The sequence below is a fragment of the Emys orbicularis genome, chromosome 6 (genome assembly GCF_028017835.1).
Source record: "Emys orbicularis isolate rEmyOrb1 chromosome 6, rEmyOrb1.hap1, whole genome shotgun sequence".
Lineage (NCBI taxonomy): Eukaryota > Metazoa > Chordata > Testudines > Emydidae > Emys > Emys orbicularis.
This window is the reverse complement of record NC_088688.1, coordinates 9,791,159-9,817,337: the sequence shown is the minus strand read 5'-3', so window position 1 is coordinate 9,817,337 and position 26,179 is coordinate 9,791,159. Positions and strand designations below refer to the sequence as shown.

At 42.0% G+C, this 26,179-nt stretch overlaps 1 protein-coding gene across 1 annotated transcript in view; it reads right to left on the bottom strand.

The window, feature by feature from the left end:
- PIK3C3 (phosphatidylinositol 3-kinase catalytic subunit type 3) overlaps nucleotides 1–26,179 on the bottom strand; it is a 136,648-nt gene that overhangs the window by 57,434 nt on the left and 53,035 nt on the right. The window contains exons 13-20 of the mRNA XM_065406376.1: nucleotides 24,939–25,006; nucleotides 20,895–21,000; nucleotides 19,881–19,997; nucleotides 16,583–16,714; nucleotides 10,447–10,575; nucleotides 10,012–10,081; nucleotides 4,350–4,414; nucleotides 1,152–1,236 (exon numbers count right to left, since the gene is read on the bottom strand). Coding sequence (XP_065262448.1) covers nucleotides 1,152–1,236; nucleotides 4,350–4,414; nucleotides 10,012–10,081; nucleotides 10,447–10,575; nucleotides 16,583–16,714; nucleotides 19,881–19,997; nucleotides 20,895–21,000; nucleotides 24,939–25,006 — 772 coding nt within the window. The remainder of the gene's footprint in view (nucleotides 1–1,151; nucleotides 1,237–4,349; nucleotides 4,415–10,011; nucleotides 10,082–10,446; nucleotides 10,576–16,582; nucleotides 16,715–19,880; nucleotides 19,998–20,894; nucleotides 21,001–24,938; nucleotides 25,007–26,179) is intronic.

Here is a 26,179-nt window from a genome sequence, read left to right as displayed (position 1 = left end):
TAGTAGGTATCTTCTTATGTATTAATGAAATCCTAAAACCTAATACTGTATAGTTGTATGTACATTTACAAGGCTACATATGCTTAAAATCTGAAAGTCACCTTATTTCTTCTAACATTAGATCAGTATGGGATGATTTAATATACCATGAAAGTGAAACTAAATCAAATATTTTAAAGTCCTGCATATAGTATCGCTTAAACAATTCTATTTGCCAGCATTATACTGCTTTCACACTTGGCTCCTGTAATCTAATGGTGACAGTGAAGTTACAACTAAGTCATCGATGAGTCCCTAATGCCAACAATGCTCACAATATTAACATTAGAAATGGTGGAAAAAATTTCACTGGAATAATTTTTCTGACAAAAAAACCCAAGTTGGAAGAGTGTCTAGCTTGTGAGTAATAACACCTGAGGTTTCAAGAGGGAGACCAGTGCAGTAGCCTTTCAAAACTTTCTGTAATCTGCCTGGAACAATATCTAGGGTGAGAAATACTATTTGTAACCAATTTCTTTATTGAAACTAGCTTAGTTTGCATGTTCGGTTTCATTTGCTTAGTAAACTGCTTTGTTCTGTTTGCTACCCCTCTTACCAGTTAAAATCTGCCTTTTGTAGTTAATAAAATTTGTTTTGTTTATAATATAACCCAGTTTCTGTAATTTCTGACTGGGGGGAGGACTAGAAGTTGTGCATACCTTCTTCCACATTGAGGGAGGAGGCAGATTTCATAATATACCTTTGGGTCTGCATTCCAAAGGAGGTGGACACCTGAGTGCTGAAACAAGTCCCTTAAACTGAGTATTCCCAGAGCTGATCTGCAGCTGGGCATAACCCATCACACTGGCCTCATGTTGTTAGGCAGGAAAACAGATTTCCCAAACATATCTTGCAATCATGTAAGTGTTCATTGGTTATCCAATATTTATCAGTATCACTGTGCTACTATATTACTTAAATGATGAATTCCTCTCATTTCAGGTACTTGAAAAATGTGAAAAGTTAAAAATATCAATCACTGTTTTTTAATAAATTCTACCTACAATGCATTTGAACATTACTAAGTCTACAGGTCCAATAGTGGCACACTACTGTCCTTTGTGCCAATAGTGGCACATCTAATCAGCAAGTAAACATTTGTAATAACTTACCACAGCTTTTAACATAAGTGTCCATCACCTCTGCACTTATCCCATTAGGACCAGTCTCACTTGGTGCATGTTTTCTGAAGAAATTCTGGAAGGACATCAAAACACTTACTTGCCCCATAAAGCTTTGAACTAACTTCAGGGCCGATAAAAAAGTTAACAGTTTATGTCCTTGGTAAATCTATTACCATACTCTGTGAAGAGACACTTCTGGTATCAATCTTGCGACTTATAAGAATGTCAAGGTTGAATTCAATAATGTGTTATGTTCAAAGTTGTCAGATAACGTTAAACAAAAAAAATGTAGCAAGTTATGTTTTCATGCTACGGTTTAGATCTTTGTTCGCATTTTCTTATTCACCAAAGCAGAAACAGATTTAAAATCACTATCACAAACTGAAGTGCTCTTCCTTTAAAATAACCCATAAAATTAAATTTGCATTGCAGAGTTATTGCGTAATTACCATGAGCATCAAAAATGCTTCCATAGTAAATATATTTTTCTGCTAGACTAGAAAAAGCTAAACAGCACTAGCAATTCAAATTAATCTAAAAGTTGAGTAACATTTTAGGATAATGTGATGAACATTAGACAAACTATGCACTAATACTTTATGTCCCTTACTTCTACTCAAAATAAACAAGTCTAGTAATTTTACAGAAATAGTCACAAGGTTTAAAGTTGAAATTTGGAATGGAATTAAGCCTTTATCGAGATAGTCCATAACTGCCTTCTGGAGGAAACTGGTTTTGATTTTGCCAAGTTAGGAACATTTGAAAATCATGTACTGAGCTTGAGCAGTGGAGTTTTTTCATGAAGTAATCACCTAAAGAAAAGCCATTCAAGGATGTCAAGTATCAGAGGGGTAGCCGTGGTAGTCTGGATCTGTAAAAAGTAACAGAGTAACATGCATCTGACGAAGTGGGTATTCACCCACGAAAGCTTATGCTCCAATACCTCTGTCAGTCTATAAGGTGCCACAGGACTCTTTGTTACCATTCAAGGATGTGCAGCAAAGTTATCAGTTAACTGGCTAGTACCCTATCTTACTGAAAATGGTCAGGATACAGAAGTGAAGGGCCCTTGTCAATATTGTAAGGTATAAAAGTGCAGGCTTTTGAAGTGCTGTACAGGAGAAAGTCCTGCTCTGGTATGTCTTGGGAATTTAGTACGTAGTGTAGAATCCCAGGATATTAGAGAGAGAATGTGGGTGAGGTGATATATTTTATTGGACCAACTTCTGGTGGCGAGACAAGCTTTTGAGCCACACAGAGCTCTTCTTCAGATAAACGTACTCAGTGTCACATCTAAAATGCAAGGTGGAACAAATTGTTCAGCATAAATAGTTAGCACATATTCTAATCTAAGGGACCATTCAAGGTAGAGTGGCCTGTGACCTCTGCAGTCCCAGGACAAAAAGAGGGGGTTAGCAGGTTATAGATTGTTGTAATAAGCCAGGGGTCAGCAACCTTTCAGAAGTGGTGTGCCAAGTCTTCATTTATTCACTCTAATTTAAGGTTTCACGTGCCAGTCATACATTTTAACGTTTTTAGGTATTTTTCTATAAGTCTATAATATATAACTAAACTATTGTTGTATGTAAAGTAAATAAGGTTTTTAAAATGTTTAAGAAGCTTCATTTAAAATTAAATTAAAATGCAGCGCCCCCCGGACCGGTGGCCAGGATCCGGGCAGCGTGAGTGCCACTGAAAATCAGCTCGGGTGCCGCCTTCGGCACGCATGCCATAGGTTGCCTACCACTGTAATAAGCCATAAATCCCATGTCTGTGTTCAGTCCATGATTTTTAATGTTTAGCAGAGTTATGAATTTAAGCTCCCAGGCTCATCTTTTGAAAGCGTTGTGCGGGTTTCCTTTGAGGACAAGGACAGATGGGTCAGACAAAGTAATTGTTTTATGAAAAGTGTTCACCCACAGGTCATATGGTGTTTTTGTCTTTTATCATTTTCCTGTGAGAGTTCATTCGGGAATGCAGTGAGAGAGGAGAAGCGGAGCTGAGCAGTGTGCTCGTGGGAGGAGGAGGAGGCGGAGGTGAGTTGGGGTGGGGAGCGGTTCCTCTTCGCCCCCCCTTTACTTGCTGCGGCCCCCCTGCCCCAGCTCACCTCTGCCTCCACCTCCTCCCACGAGCACGCCGCTCAGCTCCGCTTCTCCTCCCTCCCAGGCTTGCCGTGCGAAACAGCTGATTGGCGCGGCAAGCCGGGGGGGGCAGAGCAGAGCTGCGGTGCGCTCGTGGGAGGAGGCGGAGCGGAGATGAGCTGGGGTGGGGGGGGCGGAGGGCTGCAGCAAGTAACGGGGGGGGAGGAGGGAGCGCAGAGGAACCGCTCCAGCTCATATCCACCTCCTCCCCTGAGCGTGCCGCTGCCCCTCCGCTTCCCCCCTCCTCCCTTCCAGGCTTGCCAGGCCAAACAGCTGATTGGCGTGGCAAGCCGGTAAAAGCGGTTCCTCTCCCTATCCCGATGTAACACGGTCTCACCTATAACACAGTGAGATTTTTTGGCTCCCAAGGACCGCGTTATATCGGGGTAGAGGTGTACCACGTATGGATTCCAGTGTGAGGTAGTAGGGGACAACTAAGGGTGTACAGTTGGAGGGGGTATTATTTCTGTATTGAAGCAGGTTCTCAGAATATTTGCGTGGTGCGTTCCATGATGCAATCTACTTCTCTGGTGAAGTATGTTTGGTTGGTGGTTTTGAGCATGTTAAGGTGTATAACCTGGACTTTCTTGTGGAGCATATTCTGTAATATCTGAGTGTCTGTAGATAACAGATTTCTTAGTGTGTTTGGGTAGTTACTGGATCTATGAAGGTAGGTGTGCTGATGAGTGGGTTTCTTGTACATGGTTGTCCATAGGGTTCCATTGTTGAAGCTGATTGTGGTGTCCAGGAAGTTGATGCTAGTGTGAGAGTTTTCAGTAACAAAAAGCACTGGTATGTATCTCAACTGACTGTTCTAAAGTTTTTGCTACTATGAACTCCTATAACAGACCTAAAACTAGAAAACAAAGCAGTACAGAACAAGAGCAATAACTATCAGTTACTAGTTGAGTCTTGCCCTGAATTCTTCAACAATATTAATTTTACAGTCATTAAATATCCATGCTGCATACTCATGCAAAAGATCTGCAATATGAAGACACTGTTCCCAAATGAATGAAAAAAGAAGAGACACCAGATCATATACCTGTATACTTTCTTCAGTAGCAAGAACTTCAGCAACCGGGACTGACTGAATAAACTGCATGAAACCTGTGAAAAGAAAGCAGTATCTTCAGTAGTTGAAGGTGTAAAATAAGGAGAGAACAACTTTGGTGAAGAAATAAAGCTATGCACCTTTTACTCCACTGCAATCAGCAAGCAAGGTTTTGCCAGTAAACAGAGCCTGCAGTAAATTTTAAATATACTTGTCACAACAACACAACTGCTTGACCCAGGCTGGAAAGATATCTGGCTTGTGAAGGAATCGACCGAAGACAATATCTAGAGTGAGGAATTACTATTTGTAACCAATTTCTTTAGTGAATCAAATTTAGTGCTTTATTTTATTTGCTTGGTAATCTGCTTTGTTCTGTTTGTTACCTCTACCACTTAAAATTCACCTTTTATAGTTAAACTTATTTCTTTTTTATAATATAAAACTCAGTTGATGTAATTTGTAACTGGGGGACAAGAGGTTGTGTAGATCTTCCTCCACATTAAGGGAGAGGGCGAATTTCATAAAACCTTTGGTGCCCACTCCTTTAAGGGCAACAAACCCAGAATGCTGGGGCAAGCCCCTAAGGCTGAATCTTTCCAGAGCGGATCTCTGTCTCTCTGTGCAGCTGGGTGTGGCCCTGCCTGTGTGCTTGGCTGGAAGAGGCTTGTGAGCCTAGCCCAGCAAGACCAGGTAAAGGGGACCCAGGCTGGCAGAATAGGCTGACTCAGTGGCATCCAAGCACATCTGGTGGCATTCAGAGGGGGGCAAACTGTCACACCCTGTTAAAAAGGTAGCCATTATACTCATTTTATGCATGGAGAAGCATATAGAAATTTTACATGACTTGCCCAAGGCTAGGCAGCAAGCTAGCAACAAAGTTGGAGCTATAACTTGAGTCTCTTGATTCCCAGACCTTGCTTCTTGTTATGAATAAAAATAGATCCTACTATAGAAGACTGTACAAATAGTCATCATATTTACTTTACTCAATCTGTTTTAAGGATAGAACAAAATTGTATGAAAACAACAGTAGATTCTAGTGGATTTCAATACAAATGGATCATGAGACATTTTAAAGACTTCAATGGTACAAATATAGGAGAAAGAGGAGGTTACTTACTTTAACTGCAGGTTCTTCAAGATGTGTGGTGCCTGTCTGAAATCCAAACATGGGTGCACATGCACCAGAGCCAAAACTGTTCAGTAGTGTTTGTTGACCCGCACTTGCGTCATCTGCATGTCTGGTACAAAAGGCTGTGCAGGTCAACAGCGCTTCAGTACCCCTCTTATCTGAAAGCAAAGGAGTCTGCAGAAGTGGGCACGAAGGGCAGGGGTGGAATCCAGATAGTGACCACACATCTCAAAGAACCTCTGTTTACAGTAAGTAACCGCCTCCTCTTCTTCTTCTTCAAGTGATGGTCCCTATATGGATTCCAGGCATGGGAGAGTGGCGAGCAGTGCTCAGCGTGAAGGTGGGTGCGTGGAGTCGGGTGAAGTCACAGTCTGGAGGACGGCTTGGCTGACAGCCGCATCCATCACCACTGCCGAGGCGATGGCGTAGCAAGTGGTGAAGGTGCTAGTGCGCCTCATCGAGGTGATGGCCACTAAGATGATCATCTTCATGGAGAGGTGGGCGAGGGAGCAGATCAGGAGGGGCTCAAAGGGCTGTTTAGTGAGGGCAGAAAGGATGATGTACATATTCCAAGAGGGGTTTCCAGCGGAAAGGCATTGAGCAAGCATTTAAGGAAGCAAACGATGGTCAGGTGAGTGAAGATGGAGGAACAGTCCATGGGGGGTTGGTGGAAGGTGGATCGGAGGACAAACGGAGAGGTGGAGGTCGGTGAACCAGTATTGGCGAGGTCAAAAGGGAGCGATCAGGATGACCATAGTTCGATCCTGTCGTACCTTGCACAGGACTTGCGGGAGCAGAGGGAATGGTGGAAAGGTGTGCGGACTTCGGAGGTCCAACGCAGGAGGAGGACGTCGCCCCACAAGCCAATTCCAAGGGTCCCTCTGGAGCAGAAAAGGGGGAATCTGCAGTTCTCCGAAGTCCCAATATGGGGTGCCCCACCGGCGTAAGATGGAGTGAAACATGGGAGCATGGATCTCCCACTTGTGATTCGTGTAGAAGGACCTGCTAAAAGTGTCTGCCAGGAAGGTGCACGGTGTGCAGTGTGATCCCACGCTTGATGCATCAGTTCCAGAGGTGGACGGTTCTGCAAAGAGAGAGGGCAACCTGGCATCACCTTGTTTGTTGATATACACAACTGCCATCATGTAGTTGGAGAGCAGCTGAAGGTGCCGGGACCATATGAGAGGGAGGAACGCCTGACAGGCCAGGTGGGCAGTGCAGAGTTCCAAGATGTTGACGTGCATCCTCACCTCTCTGGGTAGTGTGACTATCCAGATGGATGCCCCACCCCTTGAGAGAGGCATCTGTGGTGAGAGTGGTGTGGGGAATGGGAGAGGCAAACAGGATGCGGACCAAAACTGTGCACAGGTTGGTCCACCACATGAAGGAGGACAGGACAAGGTGGGGAAGCAGGAGTGGCTTGTCTAAATGGTCCATCTGAGGTCTGTAGATCAACCAGAGACAGAGTTGAAGGCAGCACGTAAGGAGGCAGGCATTGGATGTTACAGAGGTGCAGGTCGCCAAGTGGCCCAAGAGGGAAAGGCAATTATGGAGTCACATGCTTGGATTGCAGTGTAGCTGCATGATGAGAGAGGTGAGGGTAGCAGGAGGAAAGTACGTCCCACAATAGAGTTCAAGTGCACCCCAGTAAAAGTGATAGCTTGGGTAGGGATAAGGACTGACTTTTCCTCATTGATACAGATACCCAGGTGAGTGAAGAGATCACAAAGGGCATGGAAAGGAGGCATGTGTGCAACATCGCAACGAGGAGCCAATTGTCCAGGCAGGGAAACACAGAGTGGCAGAGGTGGCGTACGTGGGCAGTGATGTCAGTGAAAATCTTTTTGAACACATATGGAGTGGTGGCAATATAGACGGCGAGGACCCGAAACTGATAATGTGAGTGCCCCACAGTGAAATGGAGAAATTTCTGATGAGCCAGGTGGATGTCAATGTGAAAATAAGCATCCTTCATATTGAGAGCCATGAACCAGAAGCCTCAGGGGTGGGACAGAATAATGGAGGGGGAGCGCGACCATCCGGAATCAGAACTTAAGGTGAGCTTGTTGAGCAACTGGAAGTCCAGATTGGGCCATTGGCCACCCCCTTCTTGGGAATAAGGAAATGGGGGAATAGAACCCTCAGCCCTGATAATGGCAGGAAATATGCTCTATGGCGCCCTTCCAGAGCAGGGCATCTGCTTCCTCTTGTAGGGGCACAGGAGACGGGCATGTGCCAAACTGACTGTGCTGGTTGTATGATGGTCAAGTGGATAGGGAGGGCAGTGTGGGAGGGTCCAGGTGGAAGAAGGATATCCAAGAGTTGGTTTTGCGGGTCTTGGACTTCCTCCACCATACGGTTGAGAGCCTCCGCCATGCGCCAAAGCAGGTTGTGGTACTGGTGATGGTCATCCGGAGGGGAGAGAGAAGGTGGAATTAGTGCCTTGCCTGGGTACGATGAGGCTCCAATGGGAACCGGCAGTACCAATTGCACGATGACCTCTTCCTCCTGTTCATCATACCCAGAGGGGACATGGTGCAAGCAGGGGACGGCTAGTAATATGGCAGCAGTGATACCCCACAATCCACGTGGGGTCCCATGGAGGCCAGTAGGGCCAAGCATAGAGTTTGCCATGCATCAGCAGGCCCTGGGGCAATGGAACCACGGCTCAGTGCAAGGGTCATAGACGTATGGCTAGGGTGGGTAGTGCCTGCGATCTGGGCTGTGAGAACGCGCAGGGGAGAAGGGGTCCGGCATGGAAAACCATTCAGACTCAGAGGATGGATCTGGTAGAGGTGGAGCTGTTGGTGCGTGGGTGGAAGAGGAGCGCCACTCCGGAAGGAGTAGAAGAGGTTCATCCGCCGGAGAGGTAAGCTGTGAAGTTTCCACGGATAAGGAACTGGCATATGAGAGAATGAACTTGGCTGTGGGCATCAGCAGTTCCAGGCGGCCTGGAGTGTGGGAGCCAGGCATGCCAGTCCGAAAGGGTCCAGCGGCATAGATGGTGCCGGCGGTGAAGATGGCGGCAGACTGGGAGTCAGGGTGGGAAGCAGCACCTACGGCTTGCATAGGTGTTTCGTTTTATACTCTGTCCGGGACTTCTTGGGAGCCGCAGCAGCCAGCTCGGAGTGGTACTTCTCACCTGACTGGGCACGGCTCAGGGAGGCAACGCTGTGCTTAGAAGCAGTCCCCATTGGGGAGGCGCCCTGATGTCCATGTCTGGGTTTCTAATGCTCACAGTGGGGCTTCAGCGGATGCAGCAGTACTGAGGGTTCCAATACACGGGAGGAAGCCAGAGGGTCACTCACCAGTAGCGATGGGTACCATTCCGGTGGATCCATCAGTACACCTGGGTACATAGCTTCCTCCATGAGAAATGTGAGGAGGCAAAGTCCCCTACCCTACCGAGTCCGAGATGGGAATGAGCGGCAGATGGAACAGCAGATGATGACGTGGACTTCGCCGAGACAGTAGACACTGCTGGTGCTCAATGCCCATGGAGAAGGAGTACAGGCATGAAGCAAGGTTCTTCAAGCTGGCTTGTCGGGGCATAATACCAAGGGTATGGGTAAAGGAGGCACTGTCTCCCCTCCAGGAGAAGAAGTCCGATAGGGGAGCCTAACTAACTAAAACTGTACAAGAACTACTATATACAATGAGAACATGCTAACAATTATATACAGGTGAGAATAAACAGATAAGAGTTCTCTTAGCAGAGCTAAGAGCAGCGAGGAACAGGGGTTCCGACTCTGGCCATGCAGTGGTAAGACGGAACTGGAACGGCATCGACCCGGACATCCACTTATAGCTCTTGCACATGGCACACATGCACACCCATGTCTGGAATCCATATGGGGACCATCACTCAAAGAAGAACTTACTAGTTTTCATCCTAAATTTAGTTGTAAGGTCTCCTATTATGGAGATTTAGCTAGTTCTACTAAGCATAACACAGTACATTTACTATTACTCAATGAAATCTCAACACTTGTCAAAATAAGTTATTGAAGTGCAATTCATAATGTAACATCTTTACTTTTTGTTGGTCCCAGCCCAAGCCCGAATGACTACACTGCGGTTTTTAGCCCCACAGTCCGAGCCCCGCGAGCCCAAGTGAGCTGATCTGGGCCAGCTTCAGCCATGCCACCATTTTTTTTTTATTGCTGTGTAGAAGTATCCTCAAAGATCAGAGAGGGAACAGAGGTGCAGCTAGCTCTGAAACAATGACAACCAGTATTTCACAATTTGTCCTAGGTTTTCATTGCAGTAGGTGAGGCAAAACAAGCACTTGACAATAAAGCTGGAAAAGAGAAATAGAAGGTAAAGAATAAACACTAATCTGTTTTTAAGCAAGTTGCCCAAGTTTGTTATAAAGAAATCTTACAACCTGAAGTCAGCTGTACCCTCCTGTGACACTAACAAGAAGCTTGGGTTGGATAATATCTGCATCCAGGTAAGTGAAACTGAGGAAGACAAATCCCTGATTTTCGGTGTTTTTTTAAAAAGAAATAACCTTACCATGCTTTGTACTAGTAGCCAGCACCTTATATGGTGTCAGCTTCAAATCCAGATTCTCCTTACGTAACAGCTGGAAGGAAAACACAAACATGAGTGGAACAGTTAAAAATAATCAAACATTTTTAAAAAGAGGCTAGGTTGTGAAGTGGTTTAATACATTAACTTATTCCTTTTTGAGGAAATTTAGTTCAGACCTGTCATAAGTGAAAGTCTTTTTGCTCATATCTTCTTAGTCCATAGAGGACATTAAAACAATATTTGTAAGAATGGGAATTCTTTGGAATGTAACAGCTACAATAAAAGAGTACTGAATTAAGCTGCATTCATATCTTGTGTTTTCTGGGTTTTAACTAAGAGCAATTTCCTCAGCTTGTATAAACAATAAAACAGATGTTTAATAGTGAGATTAAGAAATACTTGATTAATGCTCATCACCTTGTCCATGAGTGAAATAATTTGAAGAATAAGTTGATCTTGACGTAAATCATCACCATGTTTAAATATTACAGGATATTTGCCTCCATCTTCTGTCTTGAAGAATAACTGGGCAGGCATTAGGGCACTCTGGAAAAGGAAATTTCCCATGAACCAGTACACTAGAACAAATCGAATACTCAACTTCGCTGAAACAAATCTAAGTTGGGAATCCTTCTCTACATGTGAGTAAATTCATTTGTAATAGTTTCTCTCATTTGCTTTTTAGCCTTCTAGCCTAACACATCCCAAGTATCTAAATCTAGGTACTAAATTAAATTTTCAATAAAAATCAGAAGAGACTATCTTGTTAGTTTATGGTTTAGTTTCTAGCGGACTTGCCACTTCCTCACCCAAATGTTTGAATGCAGGTAGACATCTGCAAAATGGTGGGTTTTGCAATAGGCTCTGAAGACTGCTCCAATAGGGATCATTTGGAACTCAAATATTATGTTCCATAGTTTATGACTCTGCATCAAGAACGTACTGCCCCCACTTACCAGAAGTTTGACCATAGGACTTCCAGGTTTTATGCAATTTCTAGATTCCATTCATCCACAGAGGATATAGCACTCCATGGGGAATCTGAGAGAAGTAGTAAGACAAATCGAACGGACCCTGGTAGATTTTTTTTTTAAATCATTCTATCCTCTAATTCGGGGTAAATGCAGAAATTTAGTTTGTTCACATCTGATCTAAACTTCGAAGCACCATACAAAGGGAGCAAAACATTTTAAACTCACCAGAAGAGAAAAAAAAAAAAAAAAACACAGGAAGACTCAATAACTACATTATACATGTCAAAGAAATGCTAGGGATAGGACATTTTCAAAGCAATTAACTGCTTTCTCAATTAATTTAGCAAAAGTAACAATTTTAAATGGTCTTTTAAAAGAACTAATTTAATTCTGTTTGCAGTTTCACCCCTCATAAAATGAGCTGCAGATCAATTATCTACATGAATAAATTTATCTACTGTAATTCATCAAGCCTCTCAAATAAAAATGAAATAAAAATCAGGTACACAAATGGAGATTTTTAATTGATCAATTTCACTAGAGCTGTTTGCAGTAAGTGCTCTGAGGCTGTGGTTTTCACATCATCTACTGCTACCTTACTTTTTCTCTTAAAAATATAGTTCCTTATTCTTCTACACAAGGACTTAATGAGGTTGTAGAAAAAAGCTATGACTGAGGCCAAAAGATGCTACTTAGACTCAAAAGCACAGAGGCCCCATCCTTCCTCAAGACATTTTTTTCTGGTTCTGCAGAGCTTGCTAGTTACTGACTAGTCTCCAACCTCTTTCTTGGGGGAGGAGATTGAGAAGATGGTGGCCACTCAATTTGAAGTGCACTTGGACACCGATGGCACCTTCTGAAAGACTGGATCTAAATTCTGGCTTTCTTTTGGGCAGAACATGAATTATATCTTGCTTGCTTTAAATAGGACCATGCTGGACGTCCCAATTTTGTTTTGTTTTGTTTTTTTTTAATTGAAAAAAAAATCACCACCTCATGTCAAAGGCTGACTTCCAATACATTGCTGAAGTAGCTGTTCTGCTACATACAAAATACTGATCCAGAATCAGTCTAGAAAATTAAGCATTACATTCCCACAAAGATTCAGCGTGCTAAGGGTGAACAGCAACCATCTGTCAAAGCTCTTGTTGCAAGACAAATTGCTCTCCAAACAATAGGTGGTTAGTTTGCCAGGATCAACTAAGGGTCCTGCAGTGCTTTGGAGCTGTCTCAGAGAGGAAGGTGACTGCCCTACAGACCAACTAACAACTACAGGGGTAGTGTGACCCATAGATGACAGATAGCTCCTTGTCCTCTCCTAAACAGTGGGCAAGTCTGTTGGGACAAGGTCATTCTTATCCTGGCTAAAGAGCTTGCTATTTTGATTTGTAAAAATCTTCCCGACTCCGCCTCTAATTTTATGTGCAGCTGTAGACAGACAGTGCCTCCTAAAAAGCTGTCATAGTTTAGGTGGCTTTGGGGAGGAGCTCTCACTGCCAAGAAAATACTTCATGTGATTAGCATAATGTATAGCCTCTGACAGCTAAACTATCACTTGCCTTCTCATGGCAGAGTTGTTCTTAGTTGAAAATGGGAGTGTGAACGGTGAGTATCTGGGCAGGTGGGGCTCATTCGCCATGGCAGGCAGTCCACCTAGGATAACGGACTCTGATTTCAACCCAAGAACATCAGGCCTGGCCAGGCAGTTTGTAAACGTGTGCCAAAAAATGTGCCAAACACACATGCTTCATGGGTCTTTGTCTTCAGGGAGCATATCACTAGAATGCTATGGCATCAGCAGGAAGCAAACGTGCAACCGCTTCACCTGACAGCTGTGGAAAATAGGAAAAGGCCACCTCATTAAGGCCACATGCAGCTGAAGAAGCAAGCCCAAGAATGATGTTTGGCTTCACTTAATGTGGAAACAATGACTAGGAAATCAAGAGAAGTAGCTGAGACACTGAAAAGAAGAAGAGTGCATATTGCCTGCACACAAAAAACAAAATGGAAGGGGTCAAAATCCACAAACACCAAAGAGGGTTACAAGATAATGTATCGCGGCTCAGTAGCAAGGAGGAACAGAGTAGGAATAATCGTAGCAGAAGTATTACAGGACAAGCTAGTGGTCACCCTAAAGAAGAGCAACTGGTCGATGAAAGTTAGAATAGTACTGACAGAGAACAAATATTTGTGTTTTTTAATGCAGATGTGCACCGCAGGTTGGTTGTATGACTGAGGAGAAGGCAGAATTCTAGATAGTGCTGAACCCAGTGACAAGTGAAGTACCACAAGCAGAGTACTTGATTGGAGCAGATCTCCACAGAATGTAGAAGAACACAGTGAGGACTACAAAGACAGTCATGGAGGATGAGACTTTGGAACCGGAAATGAAGCTGGTGGGACTATCTTAGAGTTAGCCAGAGCCCATGGCCTGATTGTTACCAATACATACTTTGTAAAGAGGGAAGAGCACTTAATTACACACAAGTGTGATGCCAACAGGTCCGAGGTCAATTGTTTGTAAATTGCTCTCCTGGGTTCAGTTTAGTCTCTCTCACACTTTTAGATCTCTTCCTCTTGTAAGGAAGTAATCTAAAAATGTGAGAGAGACTAAACTGATGCCAGGAGAGCAAATCATAAGCAATCTATATTGCTGTGCAATGGACTTCTGGGTGAAAAGGCTAGTGGGGGACAAAAGATGAGTTGTGGAACAAAGAGGAGGAGTCTTGCGGAAAGGGAAGTTACTGTGAGGTATAAGGACAAAGATTCTACTGAGTTTGGGCAACGATCAAACTGACCACAATGATACCAAAGTGGTTTGGGGGAAAATAGCCAAACATATTACAGAACGTTCACAGGCTGCATGTGGCCAAACAAGAGGAGGGAAATTTCATTGCAAGGGGACATGGTGATGATCAAACAATGTGCAAGAAGCTGTAAAGAAGGAGGAAAGGTTTAAATGATGGCAGAAAGTAGGAATGGTAGAAAATTATGAGGAATACAAGCTGGTAAAGAAAACATCAAAAAAAAAAGAGCAGTTACGGAAGCTAAGGATCTGTCATTTAAAGCCGTTTACACAGGACTACTACGGAAGGAAGGAAGGAATATATAGATTAGACAAGATTAGGCAAAGAAGCACAGAGGATTTGGGAACTGTGAAGTGAATTAAAGAAGAAAACAGAAGAGCACTGGTGGAAGAGTGTGAAGTCATTAGGAGATGGCAGCGGTTTTATGAGAAACTGCTCAATTAGGAGAATGTAAAGAAGCCACTGAGGAAACTATGCACAAGCAACAACCTTACAAGACTTATCATCCTGGTGGAGACTCAGACATTGCTCAAGATGATGAAACATGGCAAGGCAGTGGGACCGAATAGAATACCAATTGAAGCATTTAAAGCAACAGACCATGGTTATGACAACAAACTTTTTTCACCTTAATTCACTATACTGAAAATTGCAAATTGGTCCCTATTTTTAAGCATAAAGGAGATGTGCAAGAATGTAGTAATTACCAACCCATCAAGGTAATGATTCACACAATGAAATGCCTGCAAGAATTATAAAGAGTGTGGGAGGAACTGGAGCACCAAGTAAACAACCACCATTTCAGGTGTATGCCAGGAAGGATGCAGTGTTTGCAGCCTGAATATTGCAAAAGCAGCACAGGGAGAAACACAAGGAATTGCATTTAGAATAAGAGATGTCTTATGACAAAGTTCCTAGAGAATTATTATGATGGCACCTGCTGTGGCACAATCTGCCAGAGACATACGTTCAGACTATCATGGACATGTACGAGGGTAGCACAATAGTAGTGAGAAGCAGCTGAGGCTACAGTGAGTCATTCACCATGAGGGTAGATCAACATCAAGGATCAGCCTTAAGTCCATTCACATTTGTGATTGTAATGGACACCTTGACACAGGACATCAGGGGAAAAGCTCCTTGGAGCATTCTTTGTGACAATGACGATATGTTGTGCCGAGAAGATACTACAAACTGGAAAGGGAGCCACAACTATGGAAGGCTGCATTAGAAGAAAATGGCTTACGAATCAGCCAACAAACGATGGAATACATATGATACTTTGTTGAGAGATAATGAGAACCCAGTAAAATTAGATGGTGTAGAGTTAGAATCTGTGCAGCCAGTGTTGGCTCAGTGTTGAGGCATGATGGGAATGTAAATGCAGATGTTAGGAGTCACATGAAGAGTACTTGGTGTAAACCAGTGGTTTTCAACCTGTGGTCCGTGGACCCCTGGAGGTCCACAGACTATGTCCAAGATTTTCAAAGGGGTCCAAACCTCCATTAAAAAAAAATTAGGAGTCTGCAAATGAAAAATAAAGTTGAAGGGAAATCTCTGCAATAAGAATATACCAAGTAAACTAAAGAACAAAGCATATAAGTTCATGATTAGGTCAGCCATGATGTATGGGTCAGAATGCTGGCCAATGAGGAAGAACGAACAACTGCTTCGCACTCCTGAAATGAGAGTGCTCAGGTGGACGCTAGCGCTGATAGGCTACATAATGAAATGGTACAAACCACAATGCAGGTTGCTCCATTGCGGAAAAGCAGAGGGAGCATAAACTGAGATGGTTAGTCATGTGAGATGATGTGATGTGTGATATGTTGGCCAGAGTACAAAAGCGAACAGTCACAGAAGGCTGTTGTCAGCTAGGAGGATACACTTGACAAGAACACTTGAAAATGAAGAACAAGAACCACCAACCCCGAATGATCAGATAAGGCAAAGGCAATGAAGAAGGAAATAAGAAAGTGGAGTAACACTCTATTCCGAAGAAAGCACAAATGCACACATGGAGAAACAAGTCTACAGTGTGGACAGAGAAGGTGAGGTGCTGGAAGAATGTAGAATGATGCACATCTTTGTGATTTAGGCGGCATTTTGGCAGACACATAAGCTATGCACCCATTCGTGCATCACCACTATTACTATCACATACACCCAGTTCATAACAAACAGACAGTCTGTCAGCAAGGTTTGACTCTGTTGATCATGGATTTTTAATAAATCATATAGAATGGATGGTGGACCATTGCTGTGCTGGCTCTGATGTCTAAGGCCAGGTCTACACTAACCCCCCCACTTCGGACTAAGGTACGCAAATTCAGCTACGTTAATAACGTAGCTGAATTCGAAGTACCTTAGTCCGAAGTTACCGTGGTCCAGACGCGGCAGGAAGGCTCCCCCGTCGATGCTGCGTACTCCGCTCGCCGAGCTGGAGTACCAGCGTCGAAGGCGAGCACTTCCGGGATCGATCCGGGGCACTTCCGGGATCGATCCGGGATCGATTTATCGCGTCTTAACCAGACGCGATAAATCGAACTCAGAAAACCGATTGCTTACATCCGGACCCGGATGTAAGTGAAGACGTACCCTTAGTAGCTAGCCCTCAAATTCAGTGATATTAGCCTCCCAATGTCAGGAGCACAACGTGTATTTGACAAATTTAACAGCAAGTAGTTTTTCAAGGTAACGTTTCTGTTAGTATTTCAAAAATTAAGGTTTAATTATAACTCATTTATTCAATGGAAGATCTCTCCCATTTACCTTAAACAGTGTAGCTGTCTCCGGGATTATTCCTCTGATTTTCACCTGAGGCTCTAACGGAAGTGGAATAAGTTCCACATCTGATAAATTCATCTTCTCATTGTCTGCAAGTAATGCCTGTAGCCTCTCATTCTAAAAGAGCAAAAACCCAAAAGTGCAATTAGATGAAAATGTAAATGGAGTTTAAAAGAAACATAGATGGAAAAGCATGAGAACAACCTTTACAGAAATATTTATATAGTTGGGTATAAAAATGTGCAGTAACAAAAAAGTAGATGTATATCCATATAATATAGCATTTATAAAGCACTTTATGCCTTCAAAGCAATGTAACATCCATCTTTAGCACAATGTGAAATTAAAAAGAAATTGCAGAACAGTCGAAGTAATCAGATATTCTACACCCAGTCATATAAATACATGCAGGTTTAGATATGTCAATGATAGTAACCTTCCAATAATTTCTTTGTATTTTTGTAAATTGGCTACATGCCCCTATGAAGGGGTGTTAGTTTTCCACATTAATAGAGGTCTTTAGTTCTCTTATGCAAGGTCTGTTCATAGAATATTGGGGTTGGAAGGGACCTCAGGAGGTCATCTAGTCCAACCCCCTGCTCTAGGACAGTGATACTCAGATCTCAGTGGTTCAGGAGTAAATTAGTGATCAACATTACCCAAAAGAGCCGTTGAATTCACACTATTTTGTTTCAGTTACTATAGAACTATTCATATTTAAAACCGTATGACGGGGGAAATATTTAATTTATATATATATCATTCTCACAGCAAACAAGTTAATAACTTAGTGCAAGTTGATAACCTAATTGGTTAATAACATAATAAAAGCATCCTGATTAATAACTCAGATTAGTTAATAATTAAATCACACAGTGTTTTATATCATGTGCTTCAAAGAGCCACAGGAGACACATTAAAGAGCCGCAGTCTGAGTCTCACTGCTCTAGGATATGATCCTACACTTGGAATTACACAGATGGAGCCCTGCACCAGTATGGAGCCCTGCTGATTCCAATGGGTTCACTCGTGCTGGTAACAGCCTGCGACAATCTCACTGTGGGAACTGGCCCCACATTTATAATATTGAATCTACTATATTTTAAAATAATCAGTACTGCACACATTTTTAAAACTGCAATTCAGTCAGAATTATTTACCTAATATCCTATATAATAAAGAACTTATGCACCAATTGCTCAACAGCTGCCCTATTTCCTCCTGCCAACCATGCACAGAATAGACATGAAGTGAAGACAGATTCAGCGGATTCCACTGATTTTAACGCCAATCAGAAACAAAGAGTGACCTAGGGCCACTATATTAGCTCAAACACCCCTGGGCATATTTGCAAAGGCCAGTTGCTACAGGCCAGAAGATAGCCCAAACCTATACATTTGAGTTATATAGAAATATATCGGCAATTACTATATACAATGCATCTTACAAGTGTTTCTCTCTGGTTTATGTGTGGGATAGATTATAGGCCAGAAGCACATAGAGGTTTTTTGTTTGTTTGTTTGAAATGCAGAATAGATATAGTTTCAAGAACATATGCATATTATCCAATTTTCATAATGTATTTTCCCCTTCATGTATTATAGATACAATCACACAAAGCATGACTAAATATATTCCATTTTCTGGATAAACATTGTGCTATATAAATAAATTCAACTTAACAGGTTTGATGAAAGTTATAAATGCATATTAAAATATCCAAGACTCAAAATTTAGCTCAAAATTAAATTATGGAAGAGATAATGAATCTAGAAAGGAGCCACTGACCTCACAGAAGACTAAAGCTCCTTGTTGAATATTGGTATAAAGAACCAATAAACATATTAAAAAGGAGTTTTTGTTTTGTTTTTGTTCATTTTAACTCATACACCATAAATACTTAGAACCTAAAAAACACTATAGAGATTGGAACATATAGTATCAAGCTCTTCAGCTAATATTTGTAATAAAGTTCAGACATTTTCAATGTGTATCCACGATCCCTGAAAGCTCAGCTACAATGCAAAGTTTGTTTTTTTCTTAGCAAGATCCTGATTTTTATCCAGATTTTCAGGTGGATTAAAAAGGAGACGATAACAAGATCTAATGATAAATCTAAAATCAGATTATAAAGTCTCAATCTATATTAGTATTTAGGATTATAGTGGTTTCCAGTGTCTTGCTTCTGCTATAGCGCATTCATACTTTTCCATGTAAATGTATACAAAAATCTCAGGCACGAATCAGTATTAAAAAGTAATTTAGTACATGCTATGGAAAATGGGTCATACACTAAGGAAATGAAATGTTCAGCACATTATGTGGGGGAGAAAGGAGGTGGTGGTGAAACTGGTATTAACAATGCTATTGAAGGATTGAAGGACACAAGCAGTAACAAAGATAAAATGAATAGAATGAACATGGCATACAGTCAAATATCTCAAAAACACAGGAACAAAAAGACTAATAAAATCAAGAATCATAAGTATACAACAAAAAACCCCTATCGGTTTCTAACTCCTCTCACCAAAGGGTGAAGGGGGAAAAATAGATAAACTACTGACATAGTAAATACACAACAATTAATAGCTGAGAAAGGCGTAAAAAATCCTGTCTAAAAAACCTCAAAACATAAGCTACACAAGTACATACCCAGAGATGGGGTCAGGCAGGATTGCATTCAGGCAGCTGCCATGACCTCGCTGGTTTTAGGCACTAGTTCAAGCAGAGCTAGTGCATGTATATCTACCTGAGGTAGGAATCACACTTCCCAACTGCTGTGTAGATCATAGAACCATAGAATATCAGGGTTGGAAGGGACCTCAGGAGGTCATCTAGTCCAACCCCCTGCTCAAAGCAGGACCAATCCCCAACTAAATCAATGTACCCTTAGAGCCAAAGCACTATTCTGGATATACCTTCCTGAGGGTACAAGACAGTTATATTTGTATAAATTAAAGAGGAAAAATAAATTGATCAAAAAGCATCTTTGAGAAAAAATTTCCCAGAAATTTTAGTCTTCCATATGTGTGTCCAAAAAGGTGACCAAAGAAACCAAAACAAACAGAACTAGAACAGCTCAGGGCAAAAAACGCCAAAAGAGCTGAAATACTTCGGGCTAAACAAAACACATACACTGCATATTAACATAAATGCTTAGCTTAAATAAGACGTTAGAAAAATTCAAAGTATCTTGCTACACAACTTATCAAAAGTTTCCAGTGAAAACTAACACTCATACTCTAAAATTTTAACCACAGAAAGTTTTTATTCCTGCATTTACCTTTTTTTTACGATTCCCACTTTCACGCTGCACTGCCTTCATTAGATGAACCAGTCGATCTACAAATGTCTGCTGCGCTGCCAGCAAAGAACGCATAACCCTGACAGACTTATCGCCCTACGTGAATGAAAAAGAAGCAGAAAATTAGGTCTTTGTTCCATAATTACATCTGAAATTTGTACATTTATTCTTAGTCTAGCTAGATTTCCCAAGTTAATAAGAAAGATCAATTATCTTTCATTTCAGAGTTCATTCAAAGCACAGAATTTTCTGTAAAATGTAATCAAAATTGCTGTAGCTGGCAATCAGTTATCTGACCTTTTAGTGCACTTCAATTTACATCAACAATAATAATTTGAGTGGTGAACATTCATGCATGACAAACTAATTCACAGGGAGGAAAAAAGTAAGTCTCATGAAGATTCTCGCATGTGAAATACGCCTTTGTACTACATGAGTCACATAAAAACCTTGAAGCAGCATTAATGAGATGTGAAGTAAAATACAATGAAAGATACCAAACTGTTAGACTTAAGCCAGCAAACGCTGTACACATATGCCAGAAGTTATGAAGTATAGCTCAGGAAAAGGACCTTTTTTCACTACATCAGCACCCTCTACTGCTGACAGACAGATTGGCACTGCTTCTTGATTCAGCAAAGGCTAGTGATCCAACCTCAAATTTGTCAAGCAGGGCCAAATATTCCCCCCAAATATCAGACATTCACTGCCAGATGCAAGGGGGTCTAGAGGCAAGCATGATACGAAAAGTCAGTTTACCGTTTATCGGAAAAGCAACAAATAGAGAAAGGGAAATACTTTCTTGATAGTTGCATTCATTTGTTTTGAACTAAAATTACATCATTTTCAGCAGATCAAATTAATTCCTGGGAGAAGTAGGGGCTTGGCAGACTGTAATGCTTATGGCAGGGCATCGTAGGAAACTAGTGTCTTTTTAAAGAAAGCAAACACCTGCAAACTGCTTAATCTTTCATTACCTAAGGGATGGGTTACCTTTAATAGAGCCTGACTAAACCGCCTCATCACATTTAGGTACATTTCATGAGTCTTTGGATCCCTCTGCTGAGTGTCTTGGTCTTCACATTCCACTATTACATACCTTTAACACAAAAACAATCTCGGTTAGGTTGTCCTTCTGCGATACAGATCACTTACCTGTGCAGTACTACAGCCGGATAATAAAGATCTGCAATTACAGCAAAACTAATTTTTACTTGATTCAGGGCAAAACCTGAACCTTCAGGTAGTAGTATCAGGGACAGACACCCTGGGTCTTTCCACTGATATATGGACTACTTGAAACACTTGAGATTTACTTTCACTTAAGACATAAGAGTGGTAGCACTCAAACGGAGCAGGTACGGACGGGTATCCCAGACACACACCTCTGCCCCATTGCATATCCATCTACACTAATAATTTGTCCTACCACTCATTTACAGGAGCGTTCTACCATTCTCACTGCTCTATTATCCATTCCTAATCTCAGTGCTACAAAATGGCAATTCAAACAACTTCCTGAACCCCCATTCCTGCCTCCCCTGCCCAATGCATTGTCACTGCATGTTCCATTAGCAATTGGGGTGGAAGAATACTTGAGTGATCCCAGAGCATGGCTTTGCAAATAAGTTACTGTTCATTTTTAAAAGGACTACCAGACTAGAGGCCTCAGCCAAAGAAGAGAACAGTATTTTACAATCATTTTTGATTTGATGCCTTATTTTGGTAAATTATGTGTGGTTCTTACTCTGATTGCCCTTATGGGTTATTTCATATGCAGCATAGAAATGTAATTTCACTTATGCACGATAAAGTAATGCCAACCAAAACAGGCAGTTTGTCAATTATCACCCTTCTATCCTCTGAGATATAGTATAGCACAATATATAGAACTGTGCGTATTCTAGGCGGGGCTACTTACATTTTCTAATGCTTGCTTTGGATTAAGTCAAGTGACTGTACAAATGTAGTGAACCTAATCAGTCTTCACAGATGTTATGGACTAATTCCACCCACGCTGAGACAGTTACCTTTCTGATTACTTTATGGTGGTGCCCCAGGACTGGAACTCCAACATGTTAGGCACTATACAGGCTCAATGGAACACCACCTCCGACATCAGTAAGTGTTTTGAGGTGCATGGGCAGAATATTTTTGTTACTGATTGGATAACTGGGTTTTTCAATACTGTGAGAGCCCATAGCAAGTTTGATGAGTGCTGATAAGAATGTTGATTACAAATTAAACCAAATGAATAAATCTGAGAGCAGAGCTAACTACACTTGTCCTAATATTAAGTCTAGCTGATTGTAAGCTCTGCTTAACAATTATGTTTCTACCTACCTTATGCAACATATACTTTGTTTCTATTTTAGATCACTGAAACTGGTTATATGCTGAGACAACTAATGTCAAGTCAGTGCTTAATTTGTAATGAAAGAGGTGCCGGGGTTCAAGCGATTATTTTTTACCCTTCATAACTGATACAGCAAGCCCAGAGGTTGCCAGGGCTATGAACTACCAAGCCTAGCGGTGTCAGGGCTCAACCTTGGCAAGCCCTGGCACAAATTAAGCACTGTGTCAGGCATCCCAAAGAGAAAAAAATTCATTTAACAGCATGGGAGATGAAAGGAGGAAAGGAGGTGACAAGATGAGCCAATTCAAAGATGGAGCTGCAATTCCACTCCCAAGACAAAACTATGTGAAAGGTGCACACGGATATGAAGGACAATGTGCAGAGGATTGTATGACCTAGCTACATTTCTAGATTGAAGAGCATGTTTTCAGTAGATAGGGATTAATATCTAAATTTGGTAGCCATAGAAGAACTAATCAAAATGTTCTCTTCTCGATGTAGAAAATCAACTGCAGGAAACTGCACAATCCATTAGATAATCTGCTGTCGTGGGCTGTCTCTTCAAATTGATTCAAGAGCTCACTACATCAAGCGAATTTTCCATCAAGCTTGTGTGCTATACATCTTTCTAAACTAATTTACAAATTGATAACAAAATTTGAAATACATTCAGTATCCAGATAAATACCTGTGTTTCACAAGGGCTATACTCTTGATAAATCCTATAGCTAACCAGAAGCCATTTCCAAAGCTCTCTTACTCTTGCAGCAGTGATTGCTAGTAGGATAGCCGCCTTTTTTAAGGCTACAAATTTAGATCTTACTACAGAGGAAATGAAGTCCGACAGCTTCTCGTGTGTATTTTCAAAGCTTATGTACTCAACAAGCGAAGGGAAAAAGGAAAAATGCAAAGAAATTCATTAAAATGTGTCTTTATCTCATCTTTCTTTGCAAAGGAAAGTACTACATGGTATCTCTCTAACTTCTTGAGAGTCAGGCCCAAAGGCCTGATATCATATGCCTCAGTAGATGATGTATACACAAGAAATAGTTTTAGTCATCTATGCACAAAAGTGAAAAAGTACAGGAATGACTCTAGCATCACAGTAATATGAATGCGATGCCTGAATTTCAAGGATTACTGAATTTTTCTATTGATTGTTTTAAGCTCATGCTGCGTCTGGTTAGCTGAAAAATGTAATTGATCAGCAGCCAAAAGGATTTATGGCTATGCCAGATCAAACTGTAGCTGTGACATTTGGATTTTGTCACTGAGAAATTGAGATGTCTGAAAAGAAAAGAAAGAATAAATTAGCTGATTTTGCGGTCAGAAGGCAAGAGTGTTTTGAGAGAGCTTGACAGTTTGTTGACTGAATGAGTTAGGAAGAAGAAAGTTTGTTCCAAGTTTCAGAATGTAATGTACTTGGTACTCTCTAGTGATACAAACCACACACAATCTTGCATGTATGAAAAGGTTTGGGGTTTTATGTAATTGGCAAAACACAAAAGCTTCAGTAATGACTGTGAAATGAACCACACATTTAAGTGAGCGAAGCTAGACTAAGTTATTTCTACTTAAATAAATAAGAATGTTTGACCGGACCAAATATTTAACGTCTATTCCCAGTAATCACACTTGTAGTTCCTTACCTTCAGAAAAGGAGCCCATTATATTTTTAGTTTAAAACAAACATTCTAGGCTATGACAAAGAAAAAGTGTATGCTGGCATGTTCACCATGTGTTGTAGTAAATCATGTTTCTGTTTGATTAATATTTTTAAATTTAAATATTGTATGTGAGAGGGAAGACAAGGATATATTTTGCGAGGATGGACTTATTCTGACAGTGCTTCCAGTTGTAAGTCAAATTTTTGGCACACCATTTTGGACAATGTATTTTAATTCACCCCTTTCATTTCCAACTATTATGATTCATAGCATATTAGTATTAGTTACAGCATACTTCTGATAACCATTTTCAATCAATGACATACAGAATTATAAAAACAGGGGTACATTTTTAGTGCAGTGATTTAAGTGCAAAACTCCAATCATCTGGACAAGGTGTCACAACTATAGGTCATTCATGGGGGGGCGGGGGGGGGAGGAAAGTTATTTGCAGCACTACCTTATTTAGATATTCATATGGTACTCATCCACGATAGCTAATAAAGGAAGTCTTAGTTTAGCACAACAGGTTTACAGTGCCTTATGCCAATTATGCATTTTATTAAGTGCTATAATACAGGGCACGAACTGAGTGCTATAGACAGATTGCTATGAAAACGAAAAAATCATAATCCAAAACTGAATTACTTTTTTTTTATTCCAATTGAATGACACTTGTAGACCATAAAGTGAGAATTTAAAATGTTATTTTGATCACTGCATTAATGCAAATATAATGCTCTCACTTTATCTAGAGACATATCCATACACGTTATTCTATAAGCTAGTGACTGCCGTCTTTATACTAGTTACCCTATGTAACTGCGTACTGTGTAATCCTCATCCTTCCTTTTGTTTATTTAAACCCATTATTGCATCTCCAATTGAGATATTAAGTTCCTCAGGGCAAGGACTATCTTTTATTCTGTGTCTGTATAGCACCTTGTACAATTGGACCCTGATCTCAAATTTAGGGACCCTAATACAAATAATACAAAGTAAGTTTTGACATACCAGTATAAGTAGTTAGCCAGTGTGGAATTCTTGCAGGCTCGGGATATCAAAAAAGTGCAAAGGTCTTGCTAGAATAGATTAAAAAGAGTAAAAAAAAAAAAAAAAAAAAGTTATACAGTAGAACCTCAAAGCTACAAACACCAGAGTTACAGACTGACCGGTCAACTGGACACCATGTGAAACTGGAAATAACCAATCAGGCAGCAGCAGAGACCTCCCCCCAAAAACAGACAAACAAACAAACAAACAAAACGAAGTACTCTACTGTGTCTGTATTGCATCTTAGAGGTAGTCACATCTGGGCTGCCTGTCCCCATTCCCATGTTGGGGGGAGGGATAGCTCAGTGGTTTGAGCATTGGCCTGCTAAACCCAAGGTTGTGAGTTCAATCCTTGAGAGGGCCATTTAGGGAACTGGGGTAAAAATCTGTCTGGGGATTGGTCCTGCTTTGAGCAGGGGGTTGGACTAGATGACCTCCTAAGGTCCCTTCCAACCCTGGTATTCTATGATTCCCACCCATGGGGCAGCCACTTACAGCTAGAAGGTGAAGACACTGGCGCTGCCAGCCCAAGGCAGATGGAGCCAGCAGAGCAGGAGCAGCACTGGGTTCGGCACCACTTTCACCGCTCCCCCGGCCAGGATGGGGAGGGGCTGTTTTCACCCGCTCCTGCCCCAGCCAGGAGGGGGATGAACTGGAAAATTCAGTCCAACCCAGGGAAAGAAGCTGCCTGCAAGGAAGCTGCCAGGGCTGAGGAGGGAGCTTCTGCTAGAGCAGGGTTGGGCAAACTTTTTAGCCCAAGGGCCACATCTGGGTATGGAAATTGTATGGTGGGCCATGAATGCTCACGAAATTGGGGGTTGTGGTGTGGGAGGGGGTGAGGGCTCCGGCTGGGGGTGTGGGTGGAATCAGGGCTGGGGCAGGAGATTGGGGTGCACAGCCAGGTAGCTCTGCGTGCTGCCCCGTCCTCAGGCGCCGCCCCTGCAACTCCCATTGGCCGTGGTTGCTGGGCAATGGAAGCTGCAGGGGCGGTGCTTGGGATGTGGGCAGCGTGCGGAGCTCCCTGTCTGCCCCTATGTGTAGGAGCCGGAGGGGGGACATGCCGCTGCTTCCGGGAGCCACGCGGAACCATGGCACACGTGGTGCGGGACAAGCCCCGGACCCCATTCCCCGGCAGGAGCTCGAGGGCTGGATTAAAACATCTGAAGGGCCAGATGCGGCCCCCGGGCCATAGTTTGCCCACC